At 41.9% G+C, this 23,669-nt stretch overlaps 1 protein-coding gene across 1 annotated transcript in view; it reads right to left on the minus strand.

Annotated features, from left to right (window-relative positions):
* The window catches only part of LOC149141126 (uncharacterized), an 87,105-nt gene extending 63,705 nt beyond the window's left edge, over nucleotides 1-23,400 (minus strand). The window contains exon 1 of the mRNA XM_089446754.1: nucleotides 23,308-23,400. Within this exon, the coding sequence (XP_089302880.1) occupies nucleotides 23,308-23,400 (93 nt within the window). The remainder of the gene's footprint in view (nucleotides 1-23,307) is intronic.
* Nucleotides 23,401-23,669: the final 269 nt, after the last annotated feature.

Raw genomic sequence — 23,669 nt, forward strand, 5'->3', positions numbered from 1 at the left:
CATGATTATCCCAACCCCTGGTGGGCAATGAACCACCCTACCTTAAAGGGGTATCCACTGCTATATCTCATGCATCATGCTCTTACCCCTTGAGCCTCGAGCAGTCTGTTAGCATTTGAAATTTCACCTCAGGCTGAAAAGGCAAATCTCAAAGCTACATCAAACCATTCAGCCTCGTAGCTAGCCCTACGGGGCAGGAGAAGGTTCTCTCCCGTCAATCTCGGTAAATTTTCAATAGGAAGAGATGACCAATCAAGGTAACACTGATATTAGGCTAGTAAACTGATTTGAAGGTTGATTTGGGGGTTTTTGGGTTTTTTGGTGGCAAATTGAGGAGCTGCAATTTAGGGTGCGGGGATTGGACACAGTTTTCTGCAGGGGGGTCTTTGGGGCAAGGTAGGAGCTTGTGTAGATGTCTTTAGCTGAAATGGGTGATCAGGAAGAAAGATAAGAGGGCTAAAGAGAGCAAACAATGGTTTTGAATTCTCTTTAGACAGCAGAAAACATAGAAATTAAACAAATTTGAAAGCAGAGCATGGCAAGCATGAATTCTAACTTTATCACTTCATTTGTTTAATATGCAGCAGTATAGAAAGGAAATGAATCACATAATAAAGCTTACAATAACATGAAGAGACACACCATCAACACAATGAGTCCACAAGAATCCCAATGATGACTGCAAAACCCTGATCTTCCTTAGCCAAAAATTGCAGAGATACAAGTGAATAATACAATGATAGTTCCTCCCTCAAGAGTCCAACCATGAAAATGAGCATGAAAGTACATAATATAGATGATCTAACCTCTTCCCCCACCTCTAGGGGTCGAGCTCATCCTTCTAGGAGCTGTTTGAACCACTTCTAAACTAAGCACTACAAAATAGGCAGTCAAAACAACTTGCCTCTAAAAACTTGGAAACCAGTTCATACAGTCAAATTTACTCTTTTACATGAGAGAAACTTCTAGAAGAGTAAAACAAGAGTAAAAGTACCCAAAAAGTGCCACAAGTACAGTCAAAAGGATCATCATCGACCTCAGCAAGTCAAATTGGTGCAAATCTGCAAATTCTGGGCTGAACTGGTCAAATCTGGCCAAATCTGCTCAACGGGTCGCGCACATCCAGCTCAACGGGTCGCGCACTTTGGAGCCCTGTTTGGAGGCCTTCCCGGTGTCAGAATCAGGTGCAGGATAGCTCGTTGGAAAGGTCTCTGAGTCTACTTTCCAACCCAACCGGAATTTTTGGATTTGGAGGTCATTTGCCCAGTCAAAAGTCAATTCTCCCAAGACTACTTCTGCAGCTCAAAAAAGGGGCAGAAAGTCAAAATTTGACTGTATTTTGACCTTTTGGAGGCCCAAAACTCCATGAAAACTCAAGGTAATGGATGGGCATATGTAACTTTGCATGACAAATCCACCAATGCTGAGTTTCCGCAAAACGGAGCTACGATGACAAAGGGTCTCACCGGGGGTGAGACCCGTTGAGAAGCCAAAACCTGTAAATTGCCCAAAAATGCCAAAAATGAGCCAAAACTTCCAAAAAAAATTTGTGCTTGGTGCTGTGAAGAGGCTAGTGAGTGTCATGATGAGTGAGAGAAGCCTCGGCCAAGATGCGGAGTGGGTTGGCCTTCTTCTTCCTCTTGAGAGCCTCGGTCAACCTTCTTTGGAACATTTTCATCTTTGCTTTACAAACGTGCATCCTAGCCCAATAATGGTTTTTCATGTTCCTTAGCAGCCTTTTGTCTTGGTTGGCCTTAGCCAACAGCCTCTCCAAGTGGGCATTCTCCTGAATAAGCAAAGACTCCCGGTCAACAGGCAATGGATCACCGGGCCTCCTACGGTTTAGGACTCGATCACTTCGAATCCTCCAAATCTCATCAAGGGCCTTCTCCTCCTCCAGCTGAGTGTTCCGCTGCTCTAGATATGTGATGGTCCACTGAGCACCATCAAGTCTCCGCTGCAAAGTCTCATTCTCGGCCCTGAGCTGCTGAATGATCTCCTTTGCCTCCTGGCTAGGAGAACTGACCTCAAGATCGATCACTGGATCCTCATGAACCATGGGCTCTTTGCCCCTCTGCAATACATCTGCTGGTGAAGAAAGCGAGGCCCCTTCCACATGCTGTGGAGATAACACTCGCTGCTCTGACGATGAAGGCGAGACCCCTTCCACCTGCTGTGGAGATAATACTCGCCTAGCTGCTGCAAATAAGGCCCTTGGGCCTTTCTGATAGGTGACCATAGGAGTAGAGCTGACATGTCGGGTGATGGGAGCATCGGGCTGCTGTGATGGTCCTCCCTCCTCATGAATAGCCTCCTGATGTGGCTGAGGTGGCACTGTGAAAAACTCACGGGAGATGAACTCCTCCCACGAGATGCCCTGCTGTGTCAACTGATGCAAAACAATGAGCTGAATCAAACCATAGTGACAAAGACTCCTGTACTGCTGGGCCGGGGTCTTCCTCTGCAACATGGGTACCATCCTCTGAATGTTCTGAAACAGGAAGACCGGGAGGTTCATCATCCTCACCCGGGTGAAATGCATCAACAGGCGAATGTGATATGAATACACCTGTGAAAATCTGCCCTCACATGTGAAATAATGCATGATGAGTCTCATGAGGGGGGCATACTCACTCCGAAGAAATCTGAATGGGAAAACACCCGTCAACAGTCTCACAAATGCTGGCCGGACATAGGGCTCAAAGTGAACAAAATCAAGAAGTCTGCGCTTCGACCACACCTCACCCACATTCGGTATACCTGTAGCCTCTGAGATCACCTCAGGTGTCAATATGAAATTCACCCCTGCAAGAGTGACATGTCCATCATGGAGGTGTAAGACAAATAAGCGGGCCAACTCTCTATGATGCTGAATCTGAGAGAGCCTCTCACAAAACTGGTAGCATGACATATACTGGAAACAACTCAGTGCCAAAGGACAAGCCTGTAACTCTGCCAATGAAGTAGGCTCCTCCCTCTTATGGTGACCTCCCTTACCCCCTCTACGAGGCCTCCTCTGTTCCTCAATCTCTGTAGATGATGAATGGTCATCACCTTGCTCATAAGTCTCGGTATCTGACATGGTTTTGGAGCAAGGTGGGCAAACTGAAGGACAAATTGAACTGCTGCCTCTGCCTGCAAAAGTACTGAACTCTATGCTGTTTCAAGGGGAAAAACATGAGGGGAATGTTAGGGGAGGGAATTTCTGAACAAGGAATGGAAATATATGATAATAACAGGGAATTTTCAAGGGAAACTTTACACATTGTCATGCATATAGGAACAGTTTTAACATCGGGAAATCATTTGCAAAGAACATGGGAAATCATTTGCAAAGAACATCTCATATGGGACAAAACATGTATAATAATGAACATGTAAGGGGATACAGATATCAATAGGGGCATAGGGACACCATACACCAAATTTGCTTGCAGGAGTTCATGTGTGGTATAAGGCAAATTCTGCTCTTTTTGTTCTTTTAAGGGTTACATGCACATTAAGGAGTACATACTCATCATTTTCACATAAAGGGAAAGTGTTCATGTACAAGGGGATGTCAAAGATATATAGGGGTTTGTACATGCTTTTAAATATACAGCACATTAAATTTACATGACTCTCTTCTGTCTTTACAATGTATCTTTTCTTTTTTTGTTTTAGTTTTTGCATGTGTATGGTAGAGGGAATTAGGGTTTGAGTGCTTGTGAGAGGGGTAGGGTTTATAACTTAGGGATGGGGGTAGGGCAACATTTTATGTGCAAATGAAATAGGACAGAGATGCAAGCATGATTATTAATGAAAGAGGGGAAAAAGGAAGGGATCAATGGGACAATAAACACTTGAAACAGTCACAAAACCCTAGCATTTTACAAACATTAGCAACAGCCATATTAATCCATTCACTTGCAAATTTAAATGATAAAACCATGACACACATCATTATTTTCACCATCCATATCAACATTCATGAATTGAGTGCCTACCTCGATCGATTTAGCAAGTTTGAAGAGGAATGAGGGAATTTGTTTGCAGTTTTGGAAGCTGGCAGACGAACGGGTCGCGCACACCCCTGGACGGGTCGCGCCCGTTGTGTTTTTGCACTGCCGGAAGCTGCTGGACGGGTCGCGCACCGCCCAACAGGTCGCGCACGAGCCTGGACGGGTCGCGCACCTGGAAACTGCCCGAAACACTTGTATCTTCGCCTTCTTCGACTTGCACTCTCTCACAATCACTCTTAGAAGCTCGAAATGCACAATGAAAGTTAAAGGAGGGAGAATTACCTTTTATAATCTCACTTTTGAAAAAATTTCATCCAAAACCCACTTTATAAAGTCTATTTTGTCACTTTTTAAAAACACTGATTTTCTTGGTTTCCTTTATCCTGAAGTTGACTTTTTGAGTGCTATCACCTGATTCTTTTTGCAGGGAGATCATCTGAAGGACTGTGGCAAGGGGACCAGGGTTGTTGCTGCCTTTCTGAAGATTTCTTGGACACTTATTCTTTTTACAAAAATTATCATGACCTTGGCTTTAAAAACAGGGTTTTTAAATCCAAGGTTAAAAATGAGCTATACATGATGAAAATTTCAAAGGAACATGTTTACCATCCTCCCTCTGGCTTGCTGGTCAGTCAAGGACTCTCATAAACATGACCTTGCTAACCTTGCTAAGACAACTGACCAAAACCCTAGACCTAGAATTTTGACATTAAGACCAAACAAGAGCATTTTGACAAACTCAATGACCTGATATGACCTGATCCAGCAAAGCCAAAAGGGGTATGAATAGACCAGCTCCTCCATCAGGGTTATGGCATGCCTAACGGGATGCAAATTTTGACACTGATGGGACACCTACTAATGCAAATGCAAAGAGCTTTGATCACTGATGGAGGGCTTTCAAGACCGACACTAACACAGTCAATTAATGAAAAATCATAAAAGGCAAAAGGCATATAAAGAAAGGTGGAAAGATCAACATCAAGGCACCTCATGTACCATAATTGCTCCCTCCTATACATTATATACCCAAGTGTGGGCTTGCATTATATTAGCTACCCTTGTACCCCAACATGTGACCCAGGGTTGCCCCTTTCATTCCCTACTCCATTCATCTCCTTATCACATGCCACCACCTTTTAAAGGATGTACCTTAAACATACTATCCCCTTTAGAAGTAGAAACCACCTAATAGGATACTTGGTTAACACCATTTGGAGCTTGGAGACATTAGCACATGCCAAAACCCACTATGGAAGGGCATGCCACTATGAAGGTCCCACTTGTTGTCCATAGTTTGTAAGCTCTTTTAGTCGACTTCCTTGATGACTTGTTGTACTGGAAGGCTAGGAGACGCATTGGATCTTATGCAGGATTGTAGGTGGTCTCCATTTTGGGTTTGGTCTCCCTATACGAGGTCCTAACCCTCCAGAGGGCTACATTGGCACATGTAGGGTGTGTGTTGAGAGCCATGGGTCCCCACAACAGTAGATAGCACTCCATGGATCCCCATAGATGTTCAAATATTGCTCGAGATTAACCTATTGGATGAGGAAGATGCACCTGGTTCACCTTTTCCCAGCCAGCCCCACAGTTGTACCATGCACTTGGCAGATGACCCAAGACTTGTATGCTGATGTGGCATCACTTACACCATCATCTGAGCCCTTACAGATGGTCTATAGGCATCTTTGACTTACTTGGAGACCCATGAGGTCACTTGTGTGCCCTCACACCCATTGGGAGCACCACAGGTTTATTATGTGGAGAACAAGGGGCCAACCCCTTGTCCATTACTTTTGGGAGTCCTATTCATCATTATGGCACTTATGGACTTCATCAGGCTTCTTAGAGGGCCCAACGACATGTATTATTGATCATTCGACCTCTTGAGAGGCTTGTTATTTTGTTTATGAGCTAGTTTGGTGGGCTTGTCACCAAAAGTTAGTTATTTGCACATTATTTTTATTTTAGGGGCTAATGTAGGCTCAAGTAGCTAAATCAAACTCATTAGGAGTGTATAAATACAAATGATGAGAGTTCATTTCTCATCATCACTTAGATTGGAGTTGTATCTCTCTTGAGAAATTCGCTATCCTTCTTGGAGGACAGATTTTGTAGCATGGAATAAATTTTGATGTCTAGATAATTTTCATATGTCTTGAGCTTCTTGATGGAAAGTTTTTTGGATGGTTGGATATATTCTTATACATTTAAGTACATTTTAATGCTACTCTTTCTTTCTAATTTTGTCACATACATTGTTTTTGGGAATTTGCTATAGTAGGGCTTATTTGCTGCATCTCTTTTGCGAAGTTGTGGAAATTTTGTTTCTGGATAGTGAATGCTTCATGTATGGGCCATGTATAATGAATGAATGTTCCTAGGGATGTTTCATTACTGAAATTCATCTTGATAAGCCATTTATCTTGCAAAACGAAGTATAAATTTTTTGAAGTTGCTTTTGTTGCTGCCCTAGTGCCAAGCGAAATTGTCTTTGAGGCCTCCTTGACCTAGAAAATTCAAAGGTCCATAGTCATAATTCTACCTGACTCCATTTCTCCCCAAAGGATTAGGCACTAGTCCACCCAAAGGTGATCACCTTAAACCTTTTTCATCCTACTCCCTCTCCTTTTCTAGGCCTAGCCCCATTAGGTCTCCTAGGGCATCATTTATCTTGCAAACCACCCATCAAAAAAATTTGATCTCTTGGCCCCTACTGCGCTGGTGTGTCTCCTAGGTGCCCTCCAATTTTGAAGAAATTTCGACGATGGGATCTTGAGATATCTCAAGCCCTAGCCTCGAGAATGAATCGTGCCCTTGGTTTCTTTGGGCTAGAAGCCTCATTGGGACCCTCACATTGTCTTGCATTAAAAATTCTTTCTTTGGTCCCTTTCCCCCTCCGAAATAGGTCAAGCATATCATTGGTTGCTAAACCCTACCCCCTTGACCTACCCCCAGGTCCACTTGGCCCCGTGTGGTCCCATACACTATTAAGGGTAATTCTTCAAGGATCATTGGGAATCCAAGCTTTCACAAGAATTTCAAGGCCTAGAAACCTCCTGTATAAGATACATACCCTAAACCTAAACCTTGAAATTCCCCTTAAGCCTTTCCTAAAGAGCTTTAAACCTTGCCTCCAAAGCAAGTCAACCACATATTTGAGCCTCTCTTGTGATTAGGCTTCTAGGATCACCCTTCACACTATCATTGGTCTATCCATTTAGTGATCCTCATAATAACAGATCTCCTTCCATCGGTGAAAGTCCGTAAAGAGCAGGGAGCCTTAGCCGAGGTGATAGTGGGTTATTGCTCCATTGTTGCCCTTAGCCTAGTAGTAGTCGTTCAAGGATCCCCCTTTAGGATCCCTGCTAGTTTGAGTGGTAACAAGGTCCACAAGGAGTTAGCCTCACCTCCCCTTGTCCACACTTTGGGTCGGGCCTGGAACAATGCCCCGGATGTTGATGCCACTAAAAAAAATCAAAAGCATAATTTGGCCACTCACAACAGGAAATGTACCATAAAATGCAAAAGATGGACATGACATAAAAATTTAGCACGTGGGCAAAAGCCAAACATGACCTTTTCCCCTTATCATGGCCATCACCCTACTTCCTAGGGCCCCTTATGTGAACCCCCTACATCATTAAGAAACCCATGATTGTCCCAACCCCTGGTGGGCGATGAACTGCCCTACCTTAAGGGGTTATTTACTGCTATGTCATTCACATCATGCTCTCATTCCCTAAAACCCCGAGCAGTTATAAAAGAAAAATTAATAAAAGGCAAAAGGCATATTAAAAAGAGTGAAAAAACAAAGGTTGGGGTAACTCGTACCACGATTTCTCCCTCCTACATCTATACATCCAAGTGTGGGGTTCCCTCATTATAGTGACCCTTGTACCATGGCATGTGGCTTAGAGCCTTCCCTATTACCCCACTCTGTTCCATCACTATTTCCTAGGGGAATAATTGTGTAATTAAGTCCTTGAAACTCCATCTTGATATTGTATTGGAAGTATAAAATTCTTAAGGGTTTTCGTTTGCCATCTTCTATTAGGATAGCAAGGTCCCTTAAGGTCTCCTTGAAGCATCGAAGTTGCCTTAGTCAAGGTCATTTGACTCCATTTCTCCCAAAAAGCAAGGCATTGATCCATAATCCATTGTTGATCACCCCTAAAACCTTTATTATCTTTTCTTTGATTTTTCCCTAACCCTAAACAGCTTGACTAGGGCATCAAATGATTTTCTTTAGAGCCATCCATTTGAGGTGTGAGTTGGTGGAGGACTGCGTTGTTGTCTCCTCTTCTAGCCCTCCAAGTTTGAAGACAATCCCACAGTTGGTTTTAGAGATATCAAACCCTAGCCCCAAAACTATTTTGGTTTAGGTCTCCTTCGATTAGCAACATTTCAAGGGGTCTATTGTGCTTGAAAACTCAATGGAAGTTCATATATTATTGATCCCTCTTTCCTCCTAGACTTATACATTTGGTTGAAGATTACCCCGAAGCCCTAGGTCTTGTTTAGGTGCCCTTGTGCTTCTTGGTGGTCCCATATTTCCATCATTCTTTATCTCACAAGGCCACCTAGAAACCTTATCTCTAAAGGAGTCTTAGGTCTAGGACATTCTTCATTAAGGAATACGTTTAATCCTTAGGTCTAAGTCTCTCTTGGTCCTTTCTTAAAGAGCCCTTTACCTTGCCCCTAAAGCAAGCAAGCCTATTATTTGAGTCTCTCTTGTGAATGGGCTTTAGGAATCACTATATATCCCATCATTGACTTATTCCTCCTTGTGATTTCCTTTATACCAGGACTCCTCCCATCGGTGAAAGTATGTAAAGAGCAGGGGACATCGATTCAGGTGACAGTGGGTCTTTGTCCCATTGTTACCACGGGGTCTAGTAGTTGCCTTGTCGTAACCCCTCCTAGGACCCCTAATAGATTGAGCAGTAACATTTTTGGAGTTGTTGTCGGGGACATGAGACGTGTGTCTTGTTCCCTTACGACATTATCGACATATCATTCTTGGCGACTCCATTGGAAGAACGAAGCCCTAGTTCTTCATTGAACTTCAAGGTTAATGCTTGTAGGGTGAAGCAAGCATCTATCAAGGCTTTTAAATTCACCATGGCGACTCCATTTTGATCTTATATGCAAAATCATAGAAAATGGCTTAGTCAAAGAGAGGTTGTCCTTGGTTTTCCTTGCAATGTACTTGATGATGAATACTTTCAACAATTACAAGAAAGTGTGGATTTGTTTATTGAGTATTATGAGTATTTAATTGAGCACAAAGACAGGGATTTCATATTCGAGTATTGTAGTAGGAAGAGCAAAGAAATCTACCTAATACAATGTGCCTATGAGAAAGATCTTGACCGTCTCTTTAAGTTTGCTCACCATACTTGTGCTTTCAATATCTTGATTGAACTAGTCAACGAAAGATATTACAATTCACAACAAAGTCATCCCATAGAAGTCAATGAATTGGATGATTGGAATGATTCTGAGGAAAATCGTGATGACCAAGCAAATGAAGAACCCATGGAGGATCTTCAAGATACAGATTTGGGAATCGGGAATGAACGTGGTATTAATGAAAGCCCCATTCAAGCCCACAAGGATGAACATCATGAAATGGGGCTTCTCGTTCATGAAAAGGCGTTAGAGGATATGGCTATTGTAGCTCCATGTGACGTTGACATTTATGATTTCTTATGCATCAACGAAGGTAAATGGGAAGTTGGCAGTCGTCGTTTTAGAAATGACACTATTTATGACACTGACAACAAGGTTGAAATTGATTGTCCCTTTCTTCAATATACTACTCAAAATGATATGCCTATTCACACCCCTAAGAGGGAGGATCATTGTTTTCCCATACATAAAGAAGGTATATCGGAAGTAACTGACCCCATTTATGATACCTATGATGACGCTAAGCAAAGCCTTACTTCCCTTGCCTTCTCCAAGATCCCAAAGACATAGCTACATTATCCATGAGCCCTTGCCTCACCCTTTCTCATACCATCTCTAATATTGATGAACCCTTTCCCCCTCCTGAGTATGATGTTGAGGAAGAGCCACTCATTAGATGTATCCCCTCTTCCCAAACATACCCTTAAGATTATGAGCACACAATCATTGCCCCTCTCCAATGTGACCATCACATTGAGCAACCTGTTTGTTGTGCCCCTCCTCCTCAATCCCCTTTCCCTTCCCGTCATGACCTTGTGGCATCCACAAAGCACAACATTATGAACAATGATCGTGATAGGGAGTTCTTGAGCTTGGTCATTCATTTGTCCATTTTGTGTTTGCAAGAGAGGCTTTGAACCTCTAAATTGGTATCTTTCCCCTCATCCAAGACTCCTTTCTACATCATATGGATATCATATTTTCTCGCCTCCCACCCGCATCATCCTCCATGTGATTGTTTCTATGTTGGCTTTTGGATCTATTGCATGAGTAATCATATAGGTAGGCATGTTTATATTGATCTAATGATATGTTGGTTGCACTGGCTCTATGATTACACTTAGTCTTTGCCTAAGATAATATGCATGTTAGGGTAGGATGCATTGCATATTGATTTTCGCATTAGAACTAACATCATATTCTTTTATCATGCTAGAGTAGGTGCATTTAGATTAGAATTGGCATTTAGAATTAAAATTTTATTTCTTGTTGATTTTATGGCCTAACAAAAGCATGGGCGATCATAAGATGCCGCAAAAACATGTTGCCCCGTGTGCTTAGTCTTTGATGTGCAGGTAGCAGGTCTGCGATCCCAAGAGATTGTTGGTGTTCTCATGACCTCCTCATTCGAGTACGTTTGTGCACTCTACTGAGAGATCATGTCCCAGTTGGAGCCAGATGTTACCCACCACCTATGGGTGACAGCCATAGTAGAATTTTTTCTCTTAAATTGTCTTCAGTCTGCAACCAGCAACCCCTTGCAGCCACCAAATAGCTCAATGTGCCATCATCTCCACCACCTAAGCCAACCATTATGTAACCTTGCCCACCTATTATGATTGTATGTTTGAAGATGGGCCTTCCAACCCCGAAGGTATGGCTTTCATTATGTAGTTGGGTATTTTTGCTTACTCATCATGGACACTCCTGGCCATCAATTAGTGGGGGGATTCGGCGAAAAGAATGGGCTTGGTTTGTACTCTTATCCCCTTGTCCAACTTGGTGGTTAACTTTGTACCCTAGTTCCGTGGGATCTCCTTTATTAGCTACTAGCTTTAGGAGTGCCACTACATGGGAAACCCCGATTTTGGTTGCATGGTCCCGCATCCCAACACCACATACATCCTTCCCCTCCACTCATTATAACCCCTTTTTACATATTTCCCATCTAGGTCCACATTTGTCCATTGGGTCAACAAGGAGTTAGCCTCCCCTCCCCTTGTCCACACTTTGGGGTGGCCCTAGAACAATGCCTCAGAGGTTTCAGCCGCTAAAAAAAATTAAAAGCATAATTTGGCCACTCACAAAAGGAAATGTACCATAAAATGCAAAAAGATAATCGAGACATAAAAATTTAGCACGTGGGCAAAAGCCAAACATGAGCTCTACCCCTTATCATGGCCATCACCTTGGTTCCTAGGGCCCCTTATGTGAGCCCCTTGCATCATTAAGGAACCCATGATTGTCCCAAACCCTAGTGGGCGATGAACTACCCTACCCTAAGGGGGTATCCGTTGCTATATCATTCACATCATGTTCTCATTCCCTAGAGCCCTGAGCAGTGATAAAAGAAAAATCAATAAAAGGCAAAAGGCATATGAAGAAGGGTGGAAAAACAAAGGTTAGGGTAACTCATGTACCACGATTGCTCCCTCCTACATCTATACACCCAAGTGTGGGCCTCCCTCATTATAGCTACCCTTGTACCATGGCATGTGGCTTGGAGCCTTTCCTATTACCCCACTCTGTTCCATCACTATTTCACATGACACCTGCCATCTGACGAATGTACCATGGACTTGTCACTCCCTTAGAGGTTGAAACCACCTAATAGGGTCCTTGATTAACCTCCTTCTTGAGCCTGGAGACACCTGTACATTCTAAAGCCCATTATGGAAGGGCATGCCACTATGAAGTGCCCACTTGGTTCCATGATTTGTAAGCTCATTTGCTCAATTGCACTAATGAATTGTTGTACTGGAAGGCGAGGAGATGCATTGGATCTTATACAGGATTGCAAATGGGTCTTCATCTTGGGGTTTGGTCTCCCTATACAAGGTCCAAGCCCTCCAGAGGGTCTTAATGGCATTTATAAGGTGAGCATTGAGAGCCATGGGCCTCCACTATAGCAGAGAGCAGATAGCCATGCCATGGGATCCTCAACAACACTTATTGCTTGCTTGTGTCCCACTTGTTCGATGATGATGATGCACCTAGACCACCTTGCCTAGCCAGCTACACACTTGCACCACACACTTGGCAGTTGATCCAGGGCCTAAATGGGGTTTTGTCTCACCTAGGGAGACAAGGGAGGGTTTGCATCATTGTTCTAGCCCTTATAAATGGAGCACAAGCTTGTTCGATTCAGTTGGAGACCCATGAGGATGTTCTTAGTGCCCCCACAGCCACTTGGGAGCACCACTGGTCATTTGCTTGGCGATCAAAAGGCCACCCCCTTCATCACTGCTATTAGAGCCCTCCTATTCATTATGGCACATGAAGGGCTTCATTTGGCCTTCCAACGACCCTTCTAGCTACTTTTCTATCATTTTGGCCTACTTGAAAGTTGAGAGGTTAATTATTCATGTTATGGAGTTGTTTGGTAGGCTTGTCACCACTTGTTATAGATCTAACCCGGAATATTATATGATAATGCAAACAAACCCATAAACAATAAGAGAGAAATAGATAGAAATGCTTCTTTATTATCAAAACCCTTAAGGTAGGGCAACACCATACATTCACTCCTTAAGGAAGGAGAACACTCCACAAGCCATATGCCTATACATACAATAATCCTTGACACTATTCCTTGACATTCTTGATCTGGAGTCTCTAGCTTCTATATAGGCCTCATACATACAATGCCATGGGTCATTACCATGGTTCCCTCATACCATAAAACTAATACCATGGGCCCATTACATTATTACTAACTACTTGTGGTCCCTTACATGATATGGGTTAACCACCTTATTTATTACTATGGCCCATCCCATTATTACATTATTACCTTGGGTACCTCCCTTGGTACCCCATATTATCCCCCCTAGGTATATAACACCAAACTACGGTTACTTTGCACATTATTTTATTATTAGGAGCATTATTAGGCCAAATTTGGCCATTTGAATCCCTTAGAGGAGCATATAAATGTAAGACGGAACATTTGATCTCTCATCATCACTTGGATTTGGACTTGTCTCTCAAAGAGAACTCAGACCTGCAATTTCGACGAATTTTGGAGCTTTTAAATGAATTTTGATGTTTGGATTAACTTCACACTTCTTCTTGGAGCTTCTATTTTGCATGTTGGATGGATGGATATACTCTTTCTTTGCTTTGTAAGTGCTTTATGATGCTTATTTTTGTCATAATAAATGTCTAATGCATGAAATTTTCTCTTGTTGTAATTGGATATGCCCTAATTAATGCGAAGTGCTTGGAGCATTGAAAATTGTTGGGATTTTTGCATGTGTTACTCATTTGACAAAGATTGAGTGAATGTTCCTAGGGGAATAATTGTGTAATTAAGTCCTTGAAACTCCAACTTGATATTGTATTGGAAGTACAAAATTCTTAAGGGTTTTCATTTGCTATCTTCTATTAGGATAGCAAGGTCCCTTAAGGTCTCCTTGAAGCATCGAATTTTCCTTAGTCAAGGTCGTTTGACTACATTTCTCCCAAAAAGCAAGGCACTAACCCATAATCCATTGTTGATCATCCCTAAAACCTTTATTATCTTTTCATTGATTATACCCTAACCCTAGACGGCTTGACTAGGGCATCAAACGATTTTCTTTAGAGCCATCCATTTGAGGTGCGAGTTGGTGGAGGACTGCGTTGTTGTCTCCTCTTCTAGCCCTCCAAGTTTGAAGGCAATCCCATGATCAATTTTGGAGAAATATCAAGCCCTAGCCCCAAAACTGTTTTGGTCTAGGTCTCTTTAGGTTAGTGGCATTTCAAGGGGTCTATTGTGCTTGAAAACTCAACGAAAGTTCATCTATTATTGATCCCTCTTTCCTCCTTTACTTGACTTGAAATTTGATTGAAGATTACCCCGAAACCCTAAGTCTTGTTTGGGTGGCCATTGGGCTTCTTTGTGGTCCCATATTTCCATCATTCCTTATCTCACAGGGCCCACCTAGAAACCTTGTCTCTAAAGGAGCCTTAGGTCTAGGGCATTCTTCATTAAGGAATACCTCTAATCCCTAGGTTTAAGTCTCCCTTGAGCCTTTCTTAGAGAGCCCTTTACCTTGCCCCTAAAGCAAGCAAGCCTATTATTTGAGTCTCTCTTGTGAATGGGCTTGAGGAATCACTAAATATCCCATCATTGACTTATTCCTCCTTGTGATTTCCTTTATACCAAGACTCCTCCCATCAGCAAAAGTCTATAAAGAGCATGGGACATCGACTGAGGTGACAATGGGCCTTTGTCCCATTGTTGCCACTTGATCTAGTAGTTGCCCCGTTGGAACCCCTCTTAGGACCCCTGTTAGATTGAGCGGTAACAATACTTATCTCAAAATTTGTGCCTAAGAATCTCTTGAAAATTGTGCCATGCAATGTCTAGAATTTTGTGATTCTATTGTATGGATTGCACTAAATGCACCATAAAAACAATCTAGAAAACAACACCCTTGTTGTCTCAATTTTTGTGCCAATTTTTCTTGTACAAAACAACAGTATTTCTCTTGAAATTTGAGCCCTATTGCTGAAATTCAGTGCCCAAATTTGTTGTTGTACGGCCTGCATTAATGGATGAAAATCTCCTAGAAAAGCATGCCCTTCCCCTGTTGCAAGTTGCCTTGAGAAACATGCCCTTCTCTTGCAACTAGTTGCCTTCGAATTTGCGCCCTTCCTTATTGTTCCTCCTCTTTTTCTCCTCACCTCTCATGAAACGTGTGCCTCTTCACTCCCCCCCCCCTTTTATAAACTCATTAATGACTAAAACCTTGACCCCTGATCTCAATGGCCAAGATTAAATGTTGCCATCTCAAGATCAACAGTTGTGACTTAATCTCTTATTGAGATGACTTAAGTCACTTTTAGAAAAAAACACTTTCTAAAATCACTCAAGTCACTCAAACTTTATAAAGTCACTTTTAGAAAAAAAATACTTTCTAACTTTATAAAATCATTTAAAGCATTTTTAATCATTAAATTCAAAAGGTACTTTATAAAATCACTTTACAAAGTTAAGTGGCTACGAAGGGAATATGAAGGGTCACTTCCACATGCTAGGCACAACCCATGTGGAAGTACCTCCCGGGCTACAAAACTAACAAGAAGCAGATAATGGCACACTAGTTTAGGTAATAAATCAAATTTCATTTACAAGACAGGATGTACTTGCGAACATAAAGTGACCAAAATCAGAAACCAAGCAACCCATTTATAATGCTATGACCAAAATGAATAGCATAGCTACGGGAATACAAAGTGTTTAGTCTCTCATTTGTTGATATATTTCCATATAGGGAAAAGGAAGGGAAGAGGAATAGACAGAGTCATGGAAAGACAATCTATTTTTACTATTGAAAATCTGTATGAATTTATATTAAGTTGCAATTCCACTAACATGCTCTGCATTGTTCTCTGATGGTGTTGTATGGTTGCATGATAACATTTGTCAGACTCATTTTCATCATGTGCAATCAAAACACAGCAGTGCACTATGCAACCTGACTTTTAGCACATCCACAACACAAATCGTCACTCTGCACCGCTAATTGTGCAAGGGGTTGCTCACGTTAATGTGTGGGCTACACCAATTCGTTTCACAGTTCCATATTGTTGAAAAGTCTTAGTCAACATCTAAACTCTTATGAGAACAAACCTTCTCACTTGGTGTTGGAATTATCGAGACAAGTTTGGAGGTATCAGTTCATACACCATGCCACACGTTCTCAGAGCATTAGAGAGATCAACACCAGACGAATTTAAAGTAGAGCATCTCCCACCTATCAGACTACCTCCCAGACCCAAAGGAGCAACCAAAGATCCATCCTAAGTTTCCTTCTTTTGACCTCAGATGACCTCAGATGCTAGGAGTATCCCTTGCTCATACATCCCCCCAAGATCATACATTCAGACTGCTGATGGTTCTAGGGGACTACAACAGCAGGCCAGTGCCTTGTATGCCCCCCTCTCCCTTAGCCATCAAACTTAGGAGACCTTGACATCATTGGCCTCATCGCTTGTGCTCTCTCTCTCTTGACAAATTCTTGAGTTGTCCACCTTTCCAGTCTTGGACAAACCCACTTAGTGTTTTTTATCACTATACCTTTGTCACAGTTTTATACATATGTTTATGTTATGTAGGTTTCTTTATTTATATTATTTTCAGCATTTCCAGGAGTTGCACTTGCATTCCCACATTGTATTCATATTGGTTGTACTCTTCAGTCCCATTAACTTACTTTTGTGGTCATTTGTTGGATATTAATATAATTATCTTATCTTATCTTAAAATCTTTGGCAAGCTAGTTTGTACTGCCTTAATTGTATATATACACAACAAGCTAGTTTGTGCAACATCCAAACGTGCTTTTTTGATCCACCACACTACCAACCCAGTTAGCATCGGTATATCCATGTAGCCTCAAATTCCCAGCAGTGTATCTTAGTCCATAGTTGATTGTGCCACGAAGATATCTCAAGAGATTCTTAGCAGCAATCCAATGTATGTGATGAGGCTCAACCATAAATTGACTCAACGTCTTCACAGCGAAGCATATGTCAGGACGGGAGTTCACCAGGAACATCAGGGCCCCCACAAGTTGTTTGTATTCGGAAAGGATTGCCAATCTAGGCCCAGCAACACTACCACATAGCTTCTTGAAGTTGAGTTCCATTGGAGTAGACACAGACTTGCAATCCACCATCCCACATCTCTCGAGCAGCTTCACAATGTATTTTCCTTGAGAAAGGAAAATCCCACCTGCTTTTGCCAAACCTTTAATCCTAGGAAGTAGTGCATCAGTCCTAGGTCTTTCATCTTGAACTCGGAAGCCATCTCCCTCTTGCATTGATAAATGAGAGGGTCTGCACCTGTCAGAAAGAGATCATCTACATAAAGGACCAAGATGAGAGGCATGTCCTTTTCAACCTTGAAGTATAGGTTAGGATCAGCATCGCTCCTCGTAAATCCCAACTTCATAAGATAGCTATCAATCCTCTCATACCAAGCCCTAGGGGCTTGCTTCAACCCATAGAGGGATTTCTTCAACCTGCATACATGTGTCCTTCGATCTTGTACTTCGAACCCCTGAGGTTGTTCCAAGTAGACTTCCTCCTTAAGCGAGCCATGCAAGAAAGCAGTTTTAACGTCCATTTGATGTAGGTTCCATCCTTGAGTGGCAACAAGAGCAATAATAGATCGGATAGTGGTATATCGGGCAACTGGTGCAAATATCTCGTCATAGTCCACTCCTTCCTTTTGAGAGAAGCCTTGAGCAACGAACCTAGCCTTATACTTTTCAGCACTCCCGTCAGCTCCATGTTTTATTTTGTAAAGCCATTTAGAGGTGACCATGGACTTGTCCTTGGGTCTAGGCACCACATCCCAGACATCATTCTTCATTATAGATTCATATTCATCATTCATCGCATCCTTCCAGACTTGGTGCTTTACGACTTCTTCGAACGAACATGGCTTAGTTTGAACAATAGTACTCATAGCAGCTAAGTACCCTTGATACTTGTTTGGCTTCTTACTTTCGCGAAATGTCCCTCTTGGAGCAGTGTGTCTTTTAGCATCTTCGAGAGTATCTTTGAGCCACAAAGGTATTTTCCTTGAGGTAGAGGGATCACCAGGAGGTGGATCAATGGGATCCATCGAGCCTTCAACATCGGGCATAGGCTCATCTGTCGGAGGTTCATCCTGCTTTTCTGCAACATCATCATTATCCTTACTTGGAATGGGGAGATCTTTGGCTTTTCCAAGGGCAGTGTCTTCATCGAAGATGACATCAAGGCTTACTTCCACATCCCTTTGACTAGGCACATAGATGCTACATGCCTTTGAATTTTCACTGTAGTCCACAAATGTGCCTTTCTTCCTAGATGCTTCCAACAGGACAACCAAATATTCTAAATGAGAAACATCAGGTTTCTTGCCAATGAAAACTTCTTCGGGTGTCTTGAAATCCAGTGCTTGATGCGGGCTCCTACTTTGAACATACACGACAATGTTGGCAACTTCTCCAAGTAAGAACTTTGGTGGACCTTGATCATGGAGCATGGCACGAGTGGCTTCCATGATTGTTCGATTCTTTCTTTCAGCAACTCCATTTTGCTCAGGAGTGTATGGAACAGTTGTCTCCCTCTTAATGCCAGCCTCTCTACAAAAGTCATTGAATTCATTTGATTCATATTCAGTTCCATTATCGGTCCTCAATATTTTGATCTTCTTCCCTGTTTGATTTTCCACCAAGGCTTTGAAAGAACGGAACCATTTGAACACTTCATCCTTCTTCTTCAAGAAATAGATCCATGTTTTGCGAGAGAAGTCATCCACAAAAATTGCATAGTATAAGTATCCTCCTAATGATGTTACGGGCAACATACCAGATAGATCAGAATGGACCAATTGAAGAATATCGGAAGTTTGGCTTTCACTTGAAAGGAATGGTCCCCTTGTAAGTTTCCCAGTTGCACAACCCTGACAAACTCCTTCATGATTCATGTTGAACTTAGGCATACCTATGACCATCTTCCTTACCCCAGGTAAGGCTTTGTAATGAAGGTGGGCAAATCTCCGATGCCATAATTCAGATTGAAGAGAAGTATCACAAGTCAAGGCTCCCAAAGGACTTCCTCCAACTTGATAGAGACCATCAACCCTAAATCCAAGAGTAAATGCATCTTTAGGGTTTCTTTGCCAAATACGTACCTTTCCATCAATGAATGCTACCTTGAAGCCTTTATCTTCCATCGCAGAAATAGACACTAGGTTCTTCTTCAAATCAGGCACATACAATACTTCTTGAAGATGAATTGTTTGACCTTGATTCAAGTGAAGAGTGACAGTACCTATCCCTTTCACAGGGTAGGTGGCATTATCTCCAAGTATGATCTTCAAATTAGTCTTCTTTTCAATCAAATTTGAGAGGGCCTCTTTGTACCCAGTGAAGTGCCTTGAGGCTCCACTATCAATCAACCAATGATCCAAAGTATCTAGAGGAGAGGCAGTAGATAGAGCGGAAATAAGATAAAACTCCTTTTGTTTTTCTACAACATTACTTTCCTCATACCTGGAATTTCTCGTCCTTTTGGGAGGTCAACCATTTCCATATCAAGCAGCAGGAGCATTCCTCTTTCCTTTATTGTTGAACCTGTTGTTCCTTTGATTTCCATTGCCTTTGAAATTGTTGTTGTTGTTGTCGTCATCCCTTGGAGAATCCTTCTTGTGAGGACAATCTCTAGCATAGTGGTCGAACCTGTTACAATTGTAGCACCTTCCTTTTCTTCCTTCTTTGAATCCTTGCTTGAATCCTTGACCCTGTCTCCTTGGACCAGCATTATTTTTCCTCTTAGCATGAGTGGAGAAAGCAATAGGTTCATTTCCATTTGAAGGCTTGTCTCTCTCCATCATCCTCATCTCCTCTTGAGTGCATCTAGCCAATAATTCATCGAAACTAGGAATCTTGTCATTGTTGAGAATGGTGGTGTTAAACACATCCCATGCTCTTGAAAGACCTCCAAGTGCAATGAGAGTGAGATCCCTGTCAACAATAACTTCTCCAATAGATACTAGGTCATTATTGATTGTGTTATTCTCATAAAGTAGGATTTGATAGACTCCCCTTTATCCATCTTGATGTCCTTCAACTTGTTCTTGAGAAAGAGGATTTGATTTGCATTGTTTACTTTGAACATCCCAACCAGCTTATCATACATCTCCTTAGATGTTTCCAAATCAGAAATATAGGCAACCAAATGCTTTTGAATGGAGTCTATGATAATTCTTTTAGCTTTGACCTCACCTTTCTTGTACTTCATCTTTGCAGCAGCAAGTGCATTTGAAGGAGGCTCCACCACTCTTCCCTGCACATAGTCCATGGCATCATGCTCTTCCAAAGTCAAATCCAAAGTCATCTTCCATGCATGATAATCAGATTTGTCCTTGAGCTTATCCTCAGATTTGAAGTAAGATGTAGTAGCCATTAAGGCTAGTCCAATAATCTTGTCTAACAGATCTCCCTTAGTGATTGCTTTTCTCTCTCTTGCTTGGGCTTTGTCTTCACCTGTGCTCTGATACCATGTTAAATTTTGTTAACAATGGTATGTTCTATGCTTAGCACAATTACTTCAATGTTCCTTTAGTAGCCCAATGACAATTTCCAATTTAGTTTTCCAATAACAATCACATTAACCATTCCCAGATGCGGGTGGCTCCAACGCGTAGCAGGCCAATGGCTCGTCACATGGGCATGTGTCAGCCCGGACGAGCCACGCATTACAGAGCCGGTGGTTATTTAAGACTGGCGGCGGTTGTCCCTCTGCGGGAATTAATACCAGTCATTTCTGTCTTAACTGTTCTCCTGGGAAGTGGAAAAATGGCGCTACAAAGGCCTGGCACCTCTGTCACTTTCCAGCACTCTTGCATAAGGTATGAGCACTCGGTGGTAGCGTCGGATTATTCTCTGGTTCTGTGGAAGATTGCGCAGGGATATTCCTGCTCTCTGGCTAACTTGGTGATGCAGCGTGAGCGCTTGAGGATGATTAGCAGGCGCGGAAGCTCCAGGGGTCGTGCTTCGGCTCAGAGGCATGCAATTTCTCCCTCTTCATCAATTGAAGTTACTTCAGACCACCGTCGCTCCCGGGGACGAGCAGCTGGCCGCGGTAGGGCAACGGAGCATGGAGAAATCATGGACTGCGGGCACTCTGCGCATCCCATGGTCAGGTATCGAATTCCCTGCTCTCTGGCAAATTCCACATTCATCGTTTCGGTTTCTGTTGAGCACTGTGGCAATCCAAGGGGTCAAGAGGAAGCACCGCAGGCAAACCCTCCTCGGGTTCCAGAGATTGTTCCCACAATCGATATGCAAATGCCTACTATTGATCTGTTACGCCCCATCAAGGAAAGCTCTTCCCCAGACTCTCAGGCAGGCCCCAGCGAACCAGCGCAGAGGATCCATCTCTCCGACCCGGACATCCCCAAGCACTTCAGGGGCAAGGAGGAGACGAACCGCATACCACCGACGATGAATAACTCGACCTGTTGTTCGCTCTTAGTCGCTGGGACGGGAAAGTTTTCTCTGTTTTCACTCATTGTCATCTCTGTTTTCACTCATCTTGTCATCTTGTATGTGTTGGATCTCAAAATCCAAGTGTCGGCTATCCATATGTTTTAGGTGTCGGTCTTATGCATTGTCCTGTGTCGTTATGCTAGTTTGTCATCGCTTCCAATTTTTGTACCTGTGTAATTTTGGACATGTTTAAACTTGGGCAAACTGTCAATCTCTCGACAGGAATCACAGGGCTACGGCCCTGTTGTAACACTGATGCTGTAATTTTTGACTTTTTGTAATATAATAGAATAGTCTGATTCAGAAAAAAAAAAAAAAAAAAAAAATAAATAAATAAATAAATAAATAAAATAAAATAAAATAAATAAATAAATAAATAAATAAAATAAAAATAAAAATAAAAAATAAAAATAAAAAATAAAATAAAATAAAATAAAATCACATTGACAATAACTATAGATAGAACATAAAATAAAATGCAGAAGACAATCCAAGACAAGAGAACACCAGATTTGGCAGCGGATGCCAGGGAAAAACCCCTATGTGGAGAAAACCTTTTGATCAATTCTTCTTATTATTATATCAAATGTTTAGAGAGAGAGAGAGAGAGTACAAAAAGTCAAAGTTGACTTGCCAAATCAAAGTCAAAACAGCCTTGTCAAATCTGCAGTGAACTGCAATCAAATTCAGCCCTAACCAAAAAGTCAAAGATGGTCAATGTAGCAGCAAAACTTCCCCTTTGAAGCTCAGTCAAAGGCAATCAAACTCGGCCTCCAGCAGTGGTCAAAGTCACCCCAAAACAGTCATAAAATCTGCAGTCAATTTTGGTCAACCTAAAGTCAACCCTGCAGTCAACGCAGGTCAAACAGCCCAGAAAATCTCGGCTTCTGTGCCAATTAATGTGGCCTGATCAAACAGAGTCAAAACCTCCAAAATTGCAGTCAAACTTGGTCAAACAATCCCTGGTCAATGTTGTTCAAACTTCAGTCAACCCCTGAAATTTTCGGCCATGTACTTCTGTCTGAAATTCATCCTCCTTGCCACACGTGTGAGAGAAAGAATGCCCAATAGCTGTACAAACCAATGAGAGAAAGAGAAAGTAGAATGTGTGAGTGATGATGATGCAAATGAGGTGAGAGCTCACTTGTATTTATACAAGTCATTAAGGGTGAAGTGACATGTCTCTTGGGCTTCATGACTACATGATATGGCAAACCTGAACAATTTACACGTGTGGGCATAAATTCAAAAACACACTTCTGCTTATTCAAATTAGATGATCTTTAGATCAATTTTGGTCCTCTCGGAAAGAGGAATTCAATGCAATCATCATCTCCATCAAATGAACTGTCGAAAGTGGAATTTGGCCCTAGTTTCCAATTTTAACAATTACCATATGCATTGTTCTATGCATTTCAATTTTTCTCCCACGAGGAAAAAGAATAGTCTTGATTTTGAATCTTGCTTGATTTGACTGCAAAGCAGTAGATGTTGAGCTTTGTTAACCTAAATTCCATCAAAAACAGTCTGCAGGTTCATGTAGAAAAAACCTATAACTTCAAAGCTAAGTTGTAAGATTACCATACAATTAACCATTCGATTCAACATACACAGAGAAGGAATATGTGCCAGACTAAAATATTCAAGAAGTAATTGAAAAATATTCAAATGTGTAATAGATGGCTTGCTGTTGAAGTTGATAAAAAATTAGGTTCAAATTGAACCTTTGCACAACACACAAAGACAAGTCAATGTTTAACACCAATCTGTTCTTGTTGTAATTGACTTCAATTAGAATATCTCAAATAAGATACAGTAACCACTGAAATCAATAAAGGAATAACATTCAGTACCTGGAGATCTGAAAGGATATCAGATAAGCGGCTATCCTTTAAAACAATAGATCCGGTCAGACCTAAATACCAAGCAGACACAAGAAACAACATGCCTGGAATGAGCTAGTGCAGGTTGCATTTAAAATTCCAGTGCACAATAATAATTTAAAATATATAGCAATTACACATATAAATACAATTATCATAACACTCCAGAACACTTCCAAAGCTTCTTTTAAAACTCAACAACATTTTATCGTTAACAACTTTACACAATAGGCCAGGGTGGCCAAAGGGAACAGGGAGATAAGGGACAAGGAAGCTCATATGGAACACGGAGGGAAATTTCTTGTTCACCTTTACTTGGGGATTAGGTTCCA

The sequence above is a fragment of the Pinus tabuliformis genome, chromosome X (genome assembly GCF_031772625.1).
Source record: "Pinus tabuliformis cultivar Carrire ecotype Pingquan chromosome X, CPIR1, whole genome shotgun sequence".
NCBI lineage: Eukaryota > Viridiplantae > Streptophyta > Pinopsida > Pinales > Pinaceae > Pinus > Pinus tabuliformis.